General features: G+C 45.3%; 1 protein-coding gene across 2 annotated transcripts in view; it reads right to left on the minus strand.

The window, feature by feature from the left end:
* The window catches only part of eif2b5 (eukaryotic translation initiation factor 2B, subunit 5 epsilon), a 58,361-nt gene that overhangs the window by 14,433 nt on the left and 23,711 nt on the right, over positions 1 to 20,217 (minus strand). For both annotated transcript variants that reach the window (XM_038816006.1, XM_038816007.1), the window contains exons 7-12: positions 18,191 to 18,503; positions 14,590 to 14,735; positions 9,584 to 9,719; positions 8,653 to 8,754; positions 7,318 to 7,425; positions 1,295 to 1,385 (exon numbers count right to left, since the gene is read on the minus strand). In XM_038816006.1, the coding sequence (XP_038671934.1) occupies positions 1,295 to 1,385; positions 7,318 to 7,425; positions 8,653 to 8,754; positions 9,584 to 9,719; positions 14,590 to 14,735; positions 18,191 to 18,503 (896 nt within the window). The remainder of the gene's footprint in view (positions 1 to 1,294; positions 1,386 to 7,317; positions 7,426 to 8,652; positions 8,755 to 9,583; positions 9,720 to 14,589; positions 14,736 to 18,190; positions 18,504 to 20,217) is intronic.

Below are 20,217 nucleotides of genomic sequence, written 5' to 3' on the forward strand. Positions count from 1 at the left end.
CGTGCCAACCGCAGAGGATGAGGAGTCACAAGCAAGCTGTAACCTCAGCTTTGGATTGTAATGGACCAGTAACTCTGCTTTTTGACCATTAATCTCCACATTTACCTTGATGTCTTCAGTGGCACAACCTCTTTGGTGTATGTCCTCACGACAACATTGGATGTAAAAGTAGATGTTTTAGCTTCTGACTGTATATTGTCCCAGGTATGGGTGATACTGCAGTACCCGTATCCAATTCCATCTTGATAGTGTTGCATTAAGTTTTGGGTAAAGCGTTGCTGATTTCTTTATCCGACAGGCACCAAGCTTGAATTCTTTAAGCTGACTTGACACATTGCCCCCGAATGATGTTTTAGCTCCACCACTTAATTGGTAAGCTCAACCAGCAGACGTAGCTGTGTTTTTCTTGGTATATTTCTTGTGTTGATGAAGGTTGGCGTGACCAACATGTTCTGGCGATGTGGCCTACTTTACCACTATTTTTGCATTTGTTCTCTTTACTGCAACATTCTCCTGCTGAATGTCCCACTTAAGTACAGCGATGATACGGTAGATTTTTTTGTAGAACCGCTTTTGCTCGGACACCAAATCAACGAAGCCTCTTTCGCTGCGAATTCCATGGATGTAGCGATTTCCATAGCACTTTTCTGATTAATGCACCTTCAATCAAGCTTCCATTTCTGAGTCCACAAACCAGTTTGTCTCGAAGTGTATCGCTTTGTTTCTTTGTTAAAAATATATACTCCAGTAACTCACGGTTGGGTCTCAATTAATTTCACAATCTATCGATTGACGCGCCGCATCGCTCTACAATCTGAATGGCTTTCATTTTGCTTGCCACAAACCTGTCGCCAGCCTCAGTGTCGACAATCATTTTCTCCAGACCGCCAAATCTTAGTCCATTGTTGTTTATGGCCAAAACCTCCATCAATAATTTTTTTAAATGCCAGAATCCTCATCGCCAGTATTCTCTTCTGTTATATACTTGTTGCAGCCCCAAAGAGAACAAGTAGAGGTGCCAGGCTTTAAGTTCATAAAAACATAGTGCAGGGTTTAAGAGATATTGTTCAACAGGGTAAGATGGTGAACTCCCCAAAAAACCCATCAAAACTCTCCACTGACGTCGCTGCGTATCACGTGACATTTCATTGGCCAAGAGCATTACTTGAATACATGACAATCACTACACTGTGCAATAATTTATCTTAAGCAAGAGGCATAAAAAGGCACTTCACAAATGCACATTATTTCCACAAAACTGGGTTTGAGCACCTAAAGGTTAATAGCTACTCACTTGAGAGAGTTGATCTCGAGTACAAGATGGTCACAGGAAATATTTTCTTCCATGCCGCGTTGCAATGTGCCAAGAACTTCATTATGGAAAACTGTGAAAGGGGAGCAGAATGGGGAAGATGGAATGTTGAGGCAGAATTTGATGCAAAATGAGATCCCGACAATGTCTTCTGTCAGTATTAGAGCAGTAATTCAAAATTAAGCAACGTGAAAACTACAGTGGCTACAGCAACAAAACTGGACTCAAACATTTTTAGATTCTTTTTCTCGTCTTGCATATCTTTCGCTCTTGCATATGAGCTTTCTCCCTCTCCTGATGTCCCATGGACACTATTACCTAACCCAAGTGGCACAGTCCATGGACAATTTCAACAATGACTTTTGACAGCTTATTCGACCGTTGTCGTCATCACAGATTGTATGCTTCAATACACATAGTGTTTCTTCCAGTGTCTTTTCCCCGATCCCTGTGAAAGAGCTCATTAGAGTTTCTTGCCACTGCTTCAGTCAAGATCAGCCTGTTTTAGTCCAGCGCATCTGCTTACAGCCCTCAAGAGTTAAGCACTGCACACATTTTCTTTGCGAGTCACTTTCTGTTTTAATTATAACATGACTGTCCTGACACACGTACACATGAAGAAAATGTTTTAACAAGTCTGAATGAAGTAGCTGAACTAGTTTATCCAGTGAGGAGCCAAACCACCAAAATGAGGGAGGTGCAAGGCTGGAATCCGATCAACGCTGAGTTGTCTAATCTCTGACGGTTGAAGACTGAGGGTTGACCTGATCGAGCGTTTAAAATTATCAAAGTGTTTGATTGGGTAAACGTGGAGGGGCTGCCCCCATTTGTGGGGGTATCCAAAGCTAACGGTCATAAATATTAAATAGTCACTAATAAATCCAACAAGGAGCCCAGAAGAAACTTCTTTATCCAGAGTGTGAGAACTGAGAATTCGCCACCACAAGCAATGTTTGAGATAAACTGATTAGATGCATTAAAGACAAGATGGTGGTGATGTGCTAATTCCCCTGGATTGGTAATCCGGAGGCCCAGGCTAATGCTGTAGGGATATGGGTTCAAATCTCACCCATCTGGTTGAACTGGTGGAATTTAAGTTCAATTAATAAAGAACTGGCTAGGCAACAGGAGACAGAATAGTGGTGGGAGTGTCTCAAAATGGAGAAAGGTGACTAGTGGTGTTCCACAGGGATCCGCGCTCGGACCACTGCTGTTTGTGATATACATAAATGATCTGGACGAAGGTATAGGTGGTCTGATTAGCAAGTTTGCAGATGATACGAAGATTGGTGGAGTTGCAGATAGCGAGGAGGACTGTCAGAGAATACAGCAAAATATAGATGGATTGGAGAGTTGGGCAGAGAAATGGCAGATGGAGTTCAATCCAGGCAAATGCGAGGTGATGCATTTTGGAAGATCTAATTCAAGAACGGACTATACGGTCAATGGAAGAGTCCTAGGGAAAATTGATGTACAGAGAGATCTGGAAGTTCAGGTCCATTGTACCCCGAAGGTGGCAACGCAGGTCGATAGAGTAGTCGAGAAGGCATACAGCATGCTTGCCTTCATCGTACGAGGTGTTGAGTACAAGAGTCGGCAGGTCATGTTACAGTTGTATAGGACTTTGGTTAGGCCACATTTGGAATACTGCGTGCAGTTCTGGTCGCCACATTACCAGAAGGATGTGGATGCTTTAGAGAGGGTGCAGAGGAGGTTCACCGGGACGTTGCCTGGTATGGAGGGTGCTAGCTATGAGGAAAGGTTGATACTTAGGATTGTTTTAGTTGGAAAGACGGAGGTAGGGGGGGGGCCTGATTGAGGTCTACAAACTTATGAGAGGTATGGACAGGGTGGATAACAACAAGCTTTTTCCAAGAGTGGGGGTGTCAATTACAAGGGGTCACGATTTCAAGGTGAGAGGGGAAAAGTTTAAGGGAGATGTGCGCGGAAAGTTTTTTTACGCAGAGGGTGGTGGGTGCCTGGAACGCTTTGCCAGCGGAGGTGGTAGAGGCTGGCATGATAGCATTATTTAAGATGCATCGAGACAGATATATGAACGGGCGGGGAACAGAGGGAAGTAGATCCTTGGAAAATAGGCGACAAGTTTCGATAAAGGATCTGGATCAGCACAGGCTGGGAGGGCTGAAGGGCCTGTTCCTGTGCTGTAATTTTCTTTGTTCTTTGTAATTACGAAATCCTGAATTGAAAGCTAGTAATGGTGACCATGAATTAATGGATCACTATAAAAACCCATCTGGTTGATTAATATGTCAGGAAACAAAATCAGCAAGTCCTTACCTGGTCTGGCCTGCACGCGGCTCCAGACCCACAGCAATGTGGTTGACCTGTAAATATCCCAGCAAGCCATTCCATTGTACCAAACCGCTGCAGGCCATTTAAACCAAATGGTCTGCAGCTGTTCCAGAAGGTGATCATCACCACCTTCTCAGGGGCAGTTAGGGATGGGCAACAAATGCTGGCCTTGCCTGCAACGCCCACACCCCATGAAAGAATAAAATAAAAAGGAGAAGTTAGAGAAGTACAAAGGAGAAAGGAGTTGTAGGATAAATAGGTTGGGCTGATTGGCCAGTTTTCTGACCAGGTACCAGGCTGAGAGAAGATTTGATCGAGGCATTCAATCCCATCAGGGGGCTGGAAAGAGTTGATAAGAGAAAAAACTGTTCTTACTCGGGATCGGATTGAGAATGAGAGGACACAGATTTAAAATAATTAGTGAAAGAAGCAATAGTGATACAAGGAACAAAATGTTCTCACAGCGAATGGTCAGGGTCTGCCAGAGTGCAGTGGAGGCACGTTCGATTAAAGCATTAAAAAGGGAATTGGACTATTATTTGGAAAGAATTTGCAGAGTTACAGGGAGAAGGAGGGGAGAATGGAACTAGTGAGTTTATTGTTCAGAGAGCCAGCACAAACACAATGGACCAAATGGCCTCCCACAGCACAGTAACAATTCTGTGATTCATGAATGATAGGGGCATTACGGTGGCGGAGTGGTTAGCCCTGCTCCCTCACGGCGCCGATGTCCCAGGTTCGATCCAAGCTCTGGGTCACTGTCTGTGTGGAGTTTCCACATTCTCCCCATGTTTGCATGGGTTTCGCCCCCTACAACCCAAAGATGTGCAGGGTAGGTGGACTGGCCACGCTAAATTGCCCCTTAATTGGAAAAAATGAATTGGACCATCTAAATTAAAAAAAAATAAATTTAAAAAAATTCATGAATGATTCTGAGAGAATAAGGGAAGAGAAACTGTCTCAGTAAGTGCGATAACCCCGAGGGCATGACAGAAACAGAGGCGAAATGAGGAAACTTCTTTATTAATGCAGCAGGTTATGGAAACTGGAATGTACTGTCTGTAAGGGTGGTAGAAGTACATTTACCAATAACTTACAAAAGGGAAATAGATACACACATAAGAACTAGGAGCAGGAGTAGGCCATCTGGCCCCTCGAGCCTGCTCCACCAGTCAATTAAATCATGGCTGATCTTTTGTGGACTCAGCTCCACTTTCCGGCCCGAACACCATAACCCTTAATCCCTTTATTCTTCAAAAAACTATCTATCTTTATCTTGAACACATTTAATGAAGGAGCCTCAACTGCTTTACTGGGCAAGGAATTCCATAGATTCACAACCCTTTGGGTGAAGTTGTTCCTCTAAATCTACTTCCCCTTATTTTGAGGCTATGCCCCCTAGTTCTGCTTTCACCCGCCAGTGGAAACAACCTCCCAGCATCTATCCTACCTGATCCCTTCATAATTTTATGTTTCTCATGAAAAGGAAAAAAAACCTGCAGGCAATAGGGAAGGAGCAGAGAGAGAGAGCGATTAATTGGATAGCTTCATCAATGAGATGACACAGTCCTTCTGTGCTGTATTATTCCAAGATTCCATTGAAAAGTAGAAAGCACAACATCACCATCACAAATAAACCACTGTGACTGGTTTTAAATTCCTGCTCCATATGCATTGGCTTATCAGGCCATAGCAAGCCCACACTCTCCAGGAAGTTTGCCAACCGGAGGATTGGATTTCAAAGATAGTTTTGCCAAACCAAGGAGATAACACTGCAGGCAGATTTCAGAGTCCAATTACACAGACATCAGGGATACACGGTCAAAGCTAACTTGAGGGGTTTAACACCTCCGTGCTCAGTCGGTGAGCTAACTCTGGATCTGCTGCCGGGATATGCGGTGAGGGCAGATTGTCAATCCGAACCCGAGCGGCTGAAATAGTTTTTGATTTCGTGTCCAAGCAGGTTTGCTCAGACTGGAATCTGGAATCTCCTGGAACAGAATGGTTCACATTTTTGTGTGAATTGAGGTCATGGGATAATTACAAAAACGGCAATGAGCACTCGTCCCATCGTAATTCATCCTACCTTGATGGCAAATTCCTCCACTGCAGTATCTAATTGGTTCTTAAAACCGTGCTTTTTGCCCATACTGAACACGCTCTGTGAGAAGAACTTCCTGATAATTATTCCTTAACTTTTTCTTGTTTAAACTTGAGTCCGCTGATCCTACTTTTGCAGTTTAATTAAGTATTTAATTCTCAGGATGTGGGCGATATTGGCACTGCTGCATTTATCGCCCATCTCAAAAAGCCCGGAGGTGATGAGCCTTCCATCTGACATCCCACCGCCACCCCTCCCTGCTCTGTGCAGCCCTCGTAATGAAGCTGCTCCTAGAGCGAAGTAGGGAAGAAAACTGCAGGATGCAGAAATGGTGAAGGAAGAAATATGTGTCAGTGTCAGGCTTGTCACGGAGATGATGTTCTTATTAAAATAACAGTGTGCTGCTGCAGTACACCCGACAGAGTGAATATCCCGCACCCACACGTTTCTGGCTGATGGTGGGATGTCAGCGATCCTAGAAAGGCCAGCATATAATTGTCAATCTTCAACTGCCCTCGAGAAGGTGGTGACAAGACACCTTCTTCAATCACTGCAGTCCATGTGGTGTAGGTGCACCCACAGTGCAGTCAGGGAGAGAGTTCCAGGATTTTAATCCCGCAAAAATGAATGGCAATATAGTTCCAAGTCAGGATAGTGTGGGGCTTGGTAGGGAACTTGCAGGTTGCAATATTCCCGTGCATCTGTTACCCTTAATTTGAAAGGAGTCTTGGCAAGTTACTGCAGTGCATCAAGCAGATGGTACACACTGCTGCCATGGTGTGCCAGTGGTGGAGTAAATGTTTCAGGTGGTGGGTAGGATTCCAATCAAGCATGCCACTTTGTCCTGGATAGTGCCAAGTTTCTTGACTGCTGTTGGAGCTGCACTACAGATAAGCGGAAAGTATTCCATCACAGGCCTGACTTGACCCTCGTAGATGATGGACAAGAAATCAGGAGGCGGGTTATTTGCCATAGAATTCTCAGACTCTGACCTGCTCTTGTAGCCACAGTGTTTATATGGCTAGTCCAATTCAGTTTTGTGCTAATGGTAACCCCGAGGTTGTTGATGGTGGGAGTGTGTACGGAGTCAGCCAGCACTGCAGCCGGAGGTTTCAGCAATGGTAATGCCATTCAATATCCAACAAGGGGAGATGGTTAGACTCCCTCTTGTTAGAGTTGGTCATTGTCTGTCACTTATCTGGCCCAAATGCTATTTGACATTTATCGGCCCAAATCTGAATATTGCCCAGGTCTTGCTGCAGTTAAGCCATGGACTGCTTCAGTATCTGAGGAGTTGGAAGTGATACTGAGCTTTGCGCAATCATCAATGAACATCCCCATTTCTGACCTTACTATGGAAGCTGATGAAACAGCTGAAGATAGTTGAGCCTTGGCACTAGCCTGGGGAACTCCTGCAGTGAGTCCAGTGGGTAGAGTACCGATCATCTCTGTAGCCCTGGGATGTCGAGGCAGATTGCAAGACCCACTAACACTGCCCTGGTTAAAATCTGCACGGACCTGGAGTCAATGCAGCAGTTGGTCAGACCTGACCTGAGCTCCCGTGGATACCCAGAATCAAATGAAACCTCACCTTTCGCATCATCCAGCTGTGGCGAGACACTTCTGCTGTCTATCTCTTGTGAGTCGACACTCGCCTCGCTTTCACTCTCGCTCCCAGATTCGGACTTTAACGTTAGACCTGCAAAGGAGAAAAAAAAAACCTGTGATGAGAAGACGGGAAAGTGGAAGGTAACCCTCTCAGCAGGTAGAGTGGGTCACATGGGCAGTCACTGTGGCACAGAGAGGTCCCAGGCCACCTGGAGACCTTTCGTGAATGCAGACTAGTCTCCAGTAAAGTTCAAGTGAAGCCAGAAGCTAATAATGTCCCACAAATGACCTTTAAATAGGCATAATTTCTGTGACTTATTATGGGTGAATTATCTGATGAGCCATGGTAACTGTAGCCTCCTTAAGCTTCCTTGTCGTGTGAAGGAGAGGAACAATTTCTTGAAGCTAGCCCTGAAATTGGCAACAGTGTTTCCACTGCTCTTATCCCATATTATTAGGGAGAGCCTTGCATGATAGCGTCAGAGGCAAGCGCTCAGATTTGGGTCGACTTCATCGACACAAGCAATGCTGTTTTCTGACAGTAAAGCATTTTGTAAAATCCTGATGTAGTGAAAGAAGCCAATCACATGATGCATAGGATATACTTGTCAAACTGTTGAAGAACTGATCAGTATCAGAAGTCTGGCCACTGTCATAACTGCTCAGGGTTCTTCTGCAGATCTGAAGATTATTTTACTCAACGTTTGAACTTCTGCAAGGTGAAAGTTAGCTTCAATCATTACTCGCATGGAGGGGAAAGCCACATAAACTAGTTCGGCCAAATGGTCCGACTCTGTACGTTTTCACCTAGAGAAAGGAAAAAGAACAAACGTACATTTCTATAGTACCAGTCACAACCTCAGGCTGCCCAAAAGCACTTTACAGCCACCGAGGTACTTTCTGATGTAGAAAATGCAGCATCCAATTTGTGCACAGCAATATCGCTCAAACAGCAATGAGATGGATTATCTGCTTTAGTGAAGTTGGTTGAAAGCTAAATATTGGCCAGCATACCCAAGGATAACTCTCACACTCTTCTTCAAAGTAATGTTATGGGCTCTAATGGGCCCTCAGTTTAACGTTTCGTCTGAAAGGTGGCACTGCAACTGTGTGCAGAGTATGCAACTGCGGAATAATTTATCAGGGATGGACATAGACCCAGACAATCAGTGGCTCAGATGCAATTGTACGTCTTTCTGGCCAGAGGACAGATTGCAGCTCATGATGAAAAAGTGAATGGTTGTGGTTGATCTCTGTATAAGGTCAAGTGGGTTAGACTTGCTGAAGTTTCCTGATCCGATCGCCTGAAAGTCCTTACCCCATATATCCTGCGCCAGCTCATCATCTTCACACTCAAGCTCGGTAGCAACTTTCCAGATGTATCCAACGCCCTGTGATCCCACTTCAGCCTTGTTGTAGCCTGCGCAACAACAGATGGAATGAGAAAAAGATAGGGTTGTCTCTACTTCACAGTGTGAATTCATTACACTTGCTAATCATGTATTTAGTTTCATAGAATTTACAGTGCAGTAGGAGGCCATTCGGCCCATCGGGTCTGCGCCGGCCCTTCGAAAGAGCACCGTACTGAAGCCCACACTCCACCCTATCCCCGTAACCCCACCTCACCTTTTTTGTGGACACCAAGGCCAATTTATCCAGCGAAGGCAGCGTGTGGGAATAGCCTCTTGGGAAAGGAGGGGGCAATGTTCCCGTTACAATTCTGTTGGTCAGGTGCAACAGCAAGCGGGACCTTTAAATTTTTTTGGGTGCTTGCACCCATGCATTATATTGCATAGAACAAGGCCTGCATGGCACCTTTCCAGCTGCTGCACTGCCATGCGCCTGCAGCAACATGAGCACTGGCGTTGGGGGAGAACCTCAACACCACTTTGATATAACTTCTCTTTACTGGCTAGTTAAAGAGCAGCAACAAGGTATTTTGCCAAATGATCCATCGAAGCCCTTTGGCAGCTCCAACATCAGCAAAGGTTATCTGAAAGTTAGCTGGACAGGGAACCATGTTTGGAATTTCCCCTCCATTGTTCCAGATGCTGTTCTGACTGATATCAGTAACCCTGGGTTCCACAGAAGAGTCACATTGGAATCAAAACGTTAACTGTTTTTTTTCTTTCCATGGATGCTGCCAGACCTGTGGGCCAGACTGGTGCCTGTGAGGGGCTTGAACACACAACTTTCTGACACAGAGACGATATTGGGCCCGGCCGGTGCTATAAGCGTGACTGTCTCACCTTTGGCCTTTGCCTTTGAAGGGGTGCTGTTTGCTGCTGCGTCATCGCTGAACTCATCCTCATCTTCCTCTTCATCTGGCAAGTGCAAGGACACCACAGTACCCTCTGGAAAGGTCACATTAGGCCCCACAACCACCTAGGAAAAGTGTGACCGCATCAATTCTAGTGCATCCACCATAGCTTCCCCCAAAGGACATAGCTGTTTCTTTTAGGTAAACATTCTTGGAAATCTGCATCTTGGCTATTATTTCACTTGGTAACTTGAAAAAAAAATTGTGATAAACACATTACAATCTAAACAATCCTCAGAGGCTTAAAACAATAGGAAATTTGACATGAGGCTGTGGATTGTCTGGATTATTCTTTGAAAGAGCTGACGCAGACTGATGGGCCAAATGGCCTCCTATGCCATAGTATTTTATTATTCCCTGGGGAACCAGCCACCACATGGGGTAGTTCAGGTGATTAGCATAGGGGCCGAAAGGGGGATGCAGATATCTGCTTGTATTGGTAATGCTGCTGTGGCATTTAGAAAGCTTCAGGCAACAGACTGAAAAAAAAACCCAACTCACAACAGCCACATGACTAAGGATCTGTGATGTTTGTGTCCTAACTAGACTAATGTATAATCTGCTGAAACCTGAACTATATATATCAGAAACACCAGTGGGCAGCCCCATTCATCTCATATGCGCTATTCAGAAAGGTCCTTGGGATCCAGTGGCAGCACAGTGCCCCCAACACAGAAACACTGTGACAAACAGAAAGTATCAACCATGGGCCCAGAGATGCCGGCTACAATGGCGAGGTGGGTCATTAGAATAAATGAAGAATGTTCACCAAAAGTGAAATGCACGGTGCCAGCAGACCCATTCATTGAATCACAGAATCCCTAAGTGCAGGAGGCCATTCGGCCCACCGAGTCTGCACCGACCCTCTGAAAGACCCCCTCCCTGCAACCCCGTAACCCTACTTAACCCACACAATCCTGGACACTTAGGGGCAATTTAGCGTGGCCAATCCACCTAACTTTCACATCTTTGGACTGTGGGAGGAAACCCATGCAGACGCTGGGCGAACGTGCAAACTCCACACAATCAACTAAGGCTGGAACTGAACTCGGGTCCCTGGTGCTATGAGGCAGCAGTGCTAGCCACTGTGCCACCGTGCCAACCATTTGGGAGGAGCATAAATAATGGTTGGGCCAGTTGGCTCGTTTCTGTCCTGCGATTCTGCAACCCTCAGCATTTCAGAAGAGATCAGGCTAGTCAGCATTCTGATGATCTCTCTCTACCTGGCTGCATTATCCTGCATTGTTCACAGCTGCTGATAAGCCGACTGGGCAATTTCAGCACAGCCTGTTTCAAACACAAATTCATGCCTTTTCTCTTTCCAGAAAAAGCACAGCCTCATGAGAGTGGCAACACCTTCCGAGTGTTTCATTATGCACTGGATCACCCAGTGGCACGCAATGTCACGAGCCTTTCACAGGATCAGGATGTCAACAACTTTAGTGACTGTAATATCTGACTGGGACAGTATAGTGTCTTTGGATTGGCAAAACATTTGCAAAATCTTCCCTGCTCACTGCAAGAAAAGATCTCTTCAGACAATCTCTTTTTAAAAATCATTCATTCCTGGGATTTGGGCATTGGTGATACAACAGGATTGTGGTGGCAATGTGACAGGACTATGAATCTAGAGGTTCAGACTAATTCTCTGGGGTCACAGGTTCAAATACCACCATGCCATCTGATGGAAATTGAATTCACTAAATAAAAATCTGGAAAATAAAGCTATTCTCAGTAATGGTGGCCATAACGTTATCACTGATTGTCATAAAGATCCATCTTGTTCACTTATGCTCCTTGAGGAAGGGAATCTGCCGGCCGCATGTACTTGGTCCGGCCCAGATGTAATGTGGTTGAAATGGCCTAGCAAACCATTGGGATCAAGGGCAATTAGGGACAGGCAACGAATACACCCACATCCCAAGAAATAATACATTTTAAATAAATTATTGCCCAGCAATAATTTCCTCTCAGAAGGGGGTGATATGCCGCCTTTGTGAGCCGCTGCAGTGAGTGTGGTGAAAGTAGCCCACAGAGTTGTTAGGGAGAGGGTCCAGGATTTTGAGACAATGGCATTGAAGCAATGATGTGCGATCTGAAGGGGAACTTAGGAGGAGTGTTGCCAATCCTCCAGCATTGGCCAGGAGTCTCTAAGAATTGAAGACCTCCAGGACACTGCTGTGTGCAATCCTGGCGAAAAATCATAGCGACGTTAAAAAAGATTGTTCTTTTTTTCATTTTTCTCTGAACATTTCTCTTTACCAGATATAAAAATATTGAAATTGGAGGGGAAAAAAAAAAAGAGTGTTTGGGCTGACAGTCATACATCGTCCACTTGGGTAATGAGCCGTAACCCTTTCCAAGTAGTGCAGGAAAGCATTATGTCATAAGGATGGATGGCCGACTAATGGCAAGAATATGGGGATAACATAGAACCCCTTCGGCCCTCGATGCTGTGCCGAGCAATGATCACATGTGATGCAACCTCCAGGAAGGCACAGACATAGTAAAAGGATGGTAAAAGAAGGATGGCCAATTAGGGACCAAATAGAGGATCTAAACATCAAGGCAGGAGCTATGGCTGAGGTGTTAAAATGAATATTTTAAGTCTGTCTTTAGCCAGGAAGCAAATGCTATCCAGGCCATGGTGACAGAGGAGGAAATTCTGTCATTAGAGGGGTTCAAAACTGACATGGGGACATTGGATAAACTGCAGTACTTAACGTTGACAAGGCACTGGACTGGGTAAGATCCACCCAAGGATAATGAAGGAAGCCAGAGTGGAAATTGCAGGGGCGCTGGCCGTAATCTTTCAATCTTCCCTAGACTCAGAGGACTTGAGAATTGCAAACGTTACGCCATTGTCCAAAAAATGTTGCAAGGATAAGCCCAACAATTACAGGCCAGTCACTTTAACTTTGGTGGTGGGAGATGTTTCTAGAAACAATCATTGGAGATAGAATTAATAGTTGCATGGCAATAAGTGGATTGATTAGGAACAGCCAGCATTGATTTCTTCAGGAAAAATCGTGTTTCACTAACTTGGAATTTTGTGAGGAGGTAAGAGAAGGTTGATGAGGGCAATGCTGTTGAAGTGGTGCACACGCACTTTCAAAAGGCATTCAATATAGTGCCACACAACTTGTAAGAAAGGGTGTAGCTCATGGAATAAAAGGGACAGCAGCAATGTGAATACAAAGTTGGCTGAGTAATAGGAAACAGCGAGTAATGGTTAATGAATATTTTGTTGGCTTGGTGTGCAGTGCAGTGTTCCCCAGGGTTCGGTATTGGGCCCCTTGCTTTTCCTGATATATATTAATGATCTAGATCTTGGTGCGATGGGGACAATTCCAAAGTTTGCGGGTGATACTAAACTTGGGAGCACTGTAAACTGTCAGTAGGACAATACAGAACTTCAAAAGGACACAGAAGAATTGGTGGAGTGGGAAGACAGGTGGTAGATGAAGTGTGAGGTGATTAATTTTGGTAGGAAGAACATGGAGAGACAGTAAAAATAAAGGGTACAATTTGAAAGGGTTCAGGAGCAGAGGAACCAGAGTGCATATGTGCATAAGTCGTTCAAGTGGCAGGAGAGGGCAGCTAATAAAACATGCAGCATCCTAGAATAAAAACAGAAAATACTAGATAAACTCAGCAGGCCTGGCAGCATCTGTGCAGAGTTAATCTTTCGGATCTAAATTAACCTTCTACAGAACTGAAGCAAGGTAGAAATGTACAGAATATAGTGTTGGAAAGGGGGCAGAGGCAATGGGGCAAAGGAGGTATGGACAAATTTGTCATGGGCATAAGACAAAGGGGAGCGTTATTGGAGGATTAAGGGATGAAGAGTATTAATGGTGTCCAAAGGTGAGATAGCAGAATGTCTTAATGAGAGGTGTTTTTATTTCAGATTTCCAGCATCTGCAGTATTTTGCTTTTATTATACAGTAACCTGGGCTTTATTAATAGGGTCATAGAGTACAAGAGCAAGGAGGTTATGCTGAACACTAGGACAGTAATTTGACCTCAGCTGGAATATTGTGCACAGTTCTGGGTGTCACTATAGGAAGGGTGTGAAGACATTGGAGAGAGTGCAGAAGAGGTTCACAAGACTAGTTCCAGGGATGAGAAACTTCAGTTCTGAGGATGGATCGGAGAGGTTGGGACTGCTCCAAGTGGACTGGACAGAGTAGACAGGGAGAAACTGTTCCTGCCCGTCAAAGGATCAAGAACGAGAGGGCGCAGATTTAAAGTGATTTGCGAAAGAAGCAAATGCGATGTGAGAAAAGCATTGTTACAGTGAGTGGTTCGAGTCTGGAATGCACTGCCTGGAATTGTTGTGGAGGCAGGTTCAACTGAGGCTTTCAAGAGGGCACTTGATGATTGTTTGAATAGAAAAAAATGTGTGGGGGAAAAGACAGGGGAATGCCACCCTAAGTCATCATGCTTGTTTGGAGAGCTGGTGCAGGCATAATGGACCAAATAGTCTCCATCTGCGTCGTGACAATTTTGTGATTATGTGAACACATTTTATTTCATCTGGCAATCCTACTTGGGTGTTTGTGTTCCCATTCACTTGCTGTCCCTGCTCGTTCAAGGGGTGAACATTGCGGGTTTCCGTCACCAAACCTCAGTCAATTTACGCAGAGATAAGGGGTGAGAGATGGGAGGTTACAGTCAAGGGTTCTGCTGTATGACAGGAACTGCAGTTAAAATCAAACACGTGAGTCACCCAGCGCCGCATCACCAACCAGCAGACCCAAAATGCAAAGAGTCTGGGGAACCCATCCTTTCGAATCATCAACCTCTAATTCTCAAAGCTGGAAGTTTGAGAATAGGAAGAATCTCAGCTGGACGATGCCTACTTAAAGGTGCTTATGGGGAAATGCCTCAGGCAACAAACAAGCTTTCTGCATTAGATCGAGTCAGACTTACGTTATATGCTAAAACGCAACGTTCATTCAATATGACTCCGGGTTTAACCTCCACTTCGCTGCATACAACTGATCTGCAGATATCGACCCCATCTCCAATATAGACATTATTCCAGATGTAGGCCTGGTCTAGTTTCACATTGTCTCCTGTGGGGAGGGAGCGGGGAAAAAACAAAACACTCATTCATGCTCAAGTGATACGTAAAAGTCTTTGACAAAGAGCCTTTGGACTCGAAACGTTAGCATTTTTCTCTCCCTACTGAGGCTGCCAGACCTGCTGAGATTTTCCAGCATTTTCTCTTTCGTTAAAGTCTTTCCCAGGTTCTGATTTTCCCCTGAACTCCCAACAGGTATATCTCAGCCCCTGTTATAAATGCAGCTGCTAATTTATGCATGACAAGATGCCACAAACAGCAACATGATAATAGCCAGATAATCTTTTTTTTTAAAGTACCTTTGGTTTAGGGATAAACATTGTACAAGGTCCCCAGGAGAACTACCCCATCTCTTCAAAATAATGGCAGAGGACTTTTTACAACAGTGTGGGTTTCAGATTAAGGTCTTATTTGAAAGACGGTGCTTTCAACAGTGCCCCCCTCAGTACTGGACAGGGTGGGGGTGGGGGTGTCGTTATCCTGTATTAAGTGCTCAGTTCTAGGGTGAGATTGTAATCCACCGCCTTGATGTTAGGGGTGAGACTGCTACGCTGAGCTATGTTCGACACCAGAGAGTCATGCCTGGCTGTTTCTTAGCCATGGGCCTGGTATAAGATGTCACCGTCGCTGCATTACAACAGCCGATATTCTTCAAAAGTAGTTAATCGGCTGTGAAATGCGTTTCTGGCCGCTTTCATTTCAGATTTCCAGCTGTGGCTCTTGTCTGTGATGCACGGCCCACTCCCTCCTGCCCCACTCCCTCCTGCCAGCCGCTCATTTCGCTCCTCCTGCGATGCTCTGACACGGAACGTTTTCTATAATTGTTGATCTCAGAGCTTGAAGTCTCAGATAATCTTCACGCTTCCCCAAATCCATAAAGGAAAGCACGTGTCAGCCTGCCTTGATGCAGATGGGTTCTGACTGAGTGCACAATCTGCACATCTATCAGCCCTCTAGCCACCATTACCCATTCTGTTTTTCAAAAACACCCATGTCAAATGGGAAGTGCATTGAAGGAAAAAAAGAAATAGAGGAAGCAAAGGACGATCAGGCCTGCATCTGCCCTGTCTTCCCCCAAAGGTGGAGATGCTGAAATACAATCTGAACACATCAGAAGAAATATCTCATTGAGAAATGAGCAAAGGTGCTTGTTTGATTGTTGTTACAATTCCCCCTGGTGGTGATACTGAAATAGTACCACACAACCCAGGCCATTCAGGAAGGAAGCCTCTTCCAACAAAATTTCCCCCACAGAATGCGCCGGATGCTGGAGGTAGTTTAAAATGTTCCAAGATTGGGATCTGGGAGATGATCAGATACGGAGAAATCGATTTCAGGGGCTGTGAATTAATACTCCATAGAACCATAGAATTCCGACAGTGCAGAAGGAGGCCATTTGACCCTCTGAAAGAGCACCCTATCTAGGCCCATTCCCCCCCCACCTATCCCCATAACCCAACTTAACCTGCACATCTTTCGACTGTGGGAGGAAACTGGAGCATCTGGAGGAAACCTATGCAGACATGTGGAGAACGTACAAACTTCACAGTCCCCCAAGGCCGGGATTGAACCCGGGTCTCTGTTGCTGTGAGACAGTAGTGCACCACCGTAGAACTCTAGCCCTAGACCTTTACAGCCCAGAAAGGGGCCCTTTAAACCATTGTGTCTGCACCTATCTATTCTAATGCCATTTTTCAGCACTTGATCCATAGTCTTGTCTGCTGTGATATTTCAAGTGTTCATCTAAATGCCTCTTAAATGTTGAAAGGGTTCCCGCCTCTTGCACCCTTTCAGACAGTGAGTTCCAGAGTCCCACCACCCTCTGGGTGAACCCCCCCCCCCCCCCCCCCCCCCCCCCCCCCCCACCCTCCAAACCTCCTGTCCCTTACCTTAAGTCTATGCCCCTGGTTATTGACCCCTCTACTAAGGGAAAAAGTTTCTTAATTTCTCCCCTATCTACATCCCCCATAATTTTGTACATCTCAATCGGGTCCCCCCTCAGCCTTCTCTGCTCCAAGGAAAACAACCCCAGCCTATCCAGCCTCTCTTCATAGCTGAAACGCTCCAGCCCAGGCAGCATCCTGATGAATCTCCTCTGCACCCTCTCTAGTGCAATCAAATCCTTCCTATAGTGTGGTGACTAGAACTGCACAAAGTTGCTGTGGCCTGACCAGCCTTTTATACAGCTCCATCATAATCTCCCTGCTTATATTCTATGCCTCAGCTAATAAAACCCTATGTCTGCATGGGTTTCCTCCGGATGCTCCGGTTTCCTCCCACAAGTCCCGAAAGAAGTGCTGTTAGGTAATATGGACATTCGGATAAGAGGCTCAGTATTCAAGAGTACACAGACATGTAAGGGGATGCGATCACTCAGCTATGATGAGGGAGGTCATGGAGATATTTAAAAACAAGGACAAAAATTTTGAAATCAATTCATGGAGGAACCAACGGAGCTTGGAGGGATTAAGTATGGATAAAAGCAGGAGTGATGCAAGTGTGGGACAAAGTGCAGGTAAAGTGAGGACTGAATAGTGTATGGCATTGCGTGCCAGGGAGGATGGTGTTGATGGAAGATGAGACAGTGTTGATGAAGGTGTACATGAGGCATTTTGCATGAATGTGGAGTGTTAATGCAGTCGGCCAGCTGGTCGGGTCTTGTCTAAACATATCATTGTAAAGACGGTACTCGCTTATTACTGGCATTAAGGAACATCAGCTTGGATGATGAGCGCGTGAATTAATGTGGAGCTCAAGCCCACAAATTGTGACTGAGAGTGGCCAACTGAGTCAAGCTGACACACAAGGAAACATGCAGCAATTGGAAAGGTGAGGCCACACCTCAAGTAGTGTGTGCAGTTTTGGTCTCTTTACCGAAGGAAGGATATACTTGTCCTGGAGAGTGTGCAACAAAGGTTCACTAGACCAGTTCCCGGGATGAGGGGATTTTTCTGAGGAGAGATCAAGTACACCAGGCCTATGGTGAGAAGATCTGTTTGAAACATGAAACTCTTAAGGGGCTTAGCAGGATAGAACTTGAGAAAAGGTTTGCCCTGGCTGGGGAATTGAGAAGATGGGATCACAGTCTCAGAATGGGGGATTGGAAATTTAGGACTGAGATGAGGAGGAATGTCTTCACTCAAAGGGTTGGGAATGTTTGGAATTCTCTAGCACAGGGAGCTGTGAATGCTCAGTCATTGAGTTTATTCAAGGCAGAGGTCGTTAGATTTTTGGGGATTAAGGGACATGGAGATAGTGCAGGAAAGTGGAATTGTAAACAGAAGACCAGCCATGATCTCGTTGAATGCTGGAAGATTCAAATGGCCCACCCCAGCTCCTATTTCTTATGCTCTTATTGCTCCAGGGGACCAGTCAGCAACCAACTCAATCATTAGATAAAGACATGTGAATGAACATCCAACTGAATACAATTGCAGAGTAACCCACCTATAATGCAGTTGTGGCCAATGACGCTGTTCGTTATGAAGCAGTTAGTCCCAATAATGGTGCCTCGGCCAATGACTACATTTTCTTCCATCACACTTCCCTGGCCCAAGCTGACCTCTGACCCTCGGTAGAGATTGTGCCGCAGGTGGACATTGAACCCTTTCTTGTCGTCCGTGAAGTTCATCTCTGGTGTCATGGGGTAGACCCAGCGACGAATAATATCTGAACACACCGCCTCATACATGAGCAGATTGGAGACCCTCACTCCATATTCGTCAGACGTCACGTGCGCGTGAATTTGATTACCTAAGATCTAAAACACAAAAGGGTCAACATGTTTCAATGCCCAAATCAGATCGGACTACAAGCACCTTTGAAAAGGTTGGTGCAGAGTGATATTTTAAACTTAGGAAGTGACAGTGGGTCGAGTGTCATTGAAGCAGCAAACCAGATGTTGAGAGTTTAAATTCCTTCAGTGTGAAATTCATTATCTCTGGTTATTTATAACATAAAACTAGAAAAATATATGATGGGCGGGGAAACTAAATAACGGCCTGCACGTCCTTGGAAAGGCAATCACCGGCAGATTGCCACTCTGGAGTGCTTACCCTTTTTGAAATTCCAAAGCCCCTGCCTCACCCAATCTTCGTCCCTCAAACTGGGAGAAGCGAGCCCCCCCTGGCTGCATTGGCATGGAGTAACTGAAGCACAGAGTTGGAAGACACATCCCTTTCTACAGCATGAGCTGCTGTAAAGCAAATGTTTAAAGGGACAATTTAAAGGCAGCAATTAAGTTTGAAAGGTGTGTGTGGGGTGGGGGTTCAGACATTGGACGGAGAAGTCGGACTGAAGGGGGAGACACATTGAGGGGTGGAGGCGGAGTCAGAGAGGCAGGGAAGACGACAAGGTGAAGGGATGGAGGGTTCAGACCCCAAAGGGCATTGTAGTCGTTGGCCGAGGCATCGTTGGGATGAACTGCTTCATAACGAACTGCGTCATTGGCGGGGTCCAGCCATCTTGCTTTCATGCCGTTCCACATGTGCTTGTTTTTTAGTTGTCACACAATCTCCTTGGCTGTTGGAGGTTTAGAAGATCAAATGCAGAAAGCAGCTGTCTTTTCTTTATGAGTAGAGATCTTAGTCGTGGCATGTGTGGTGCTCCGATAGACCAGTAAGAATTTGAGGCATTGGATAAGCGAACCTTGTTCTTTGGTTGTTTTCAAAGCATGTTTCATGGTTTGGATGAAGCGTTCTGCTAATCCATCAGTGGTAGGGTAATATGGTGCAGATGGAATGTGCTGAATGCCTTTTTCTCGTAGGGAGTTCGCAAATTCCTGTGAGACCAAGTCTGTAACCAGCTGTTAGGGAAATCCAAAGCCACCGAACACTTCTCCGAGCTTCTCATTGGTCTTCTTGGATGAGGTAGATGTCATCACAGCGACTTCTAGCCATTTGGTGAGAGCGTCAACGGTTACTAAAAATATGTGTCCTTAGAAAGGTGCTGCAAAACCCACATGTAAACTGTGTCAAGCATTTTCAGGTCACTTCCATGGATGCAGGGGAGCCAAGGAGGCAGGTTTATTACCTTTGCACAGGACAAACATGTTCTAGCCTTTTCTTCAATCTCACCATCAAGTCCAGGCCACCAGAAATAAGTCCTTGTTATTTCCTTCATGCATACGACTTTGCAGTAGCCATAGAATCATTATAATGCAGATTGGAAGACTACGGTCTGAGACTCCGTACGGACAGGTGAGAGTTTTTCCAATCCTCCGTTGAGTACCTGTGACATGTGATTGACACCACTGGCCTTTACAAATCTCCCACGGTTAAGACCATCACGTTTGCAGATGATACGAAATTCAAATGTCTTAAACAATGAGTAGGATAGGAACAGACTTCAGGAGGACACAGATTGGTAAATGGTCTGACACATGGCAGATTGAATTTAATGGAGACATGGTGGTCTGAGTAGTCTTTCTTGTAATTATTCATCCATGGGCTGAGAGCGTCACAGGCTAGGCCAGC

Source organism: Scyliorhinus canicula, chromosome 13 (genome assembly GCF_902713615.1).
Source record: "Scyliorhinus canicula chromosome 13, sScyCan1.1, whole genome shotgun sequence".
NCBI lineage: Eukaryota > Metazoa > Chordata > Chondrichthyes > Carcharhiniformes > Scyliorhinidae > Scyliorhinus > Scyliorhinus canicula.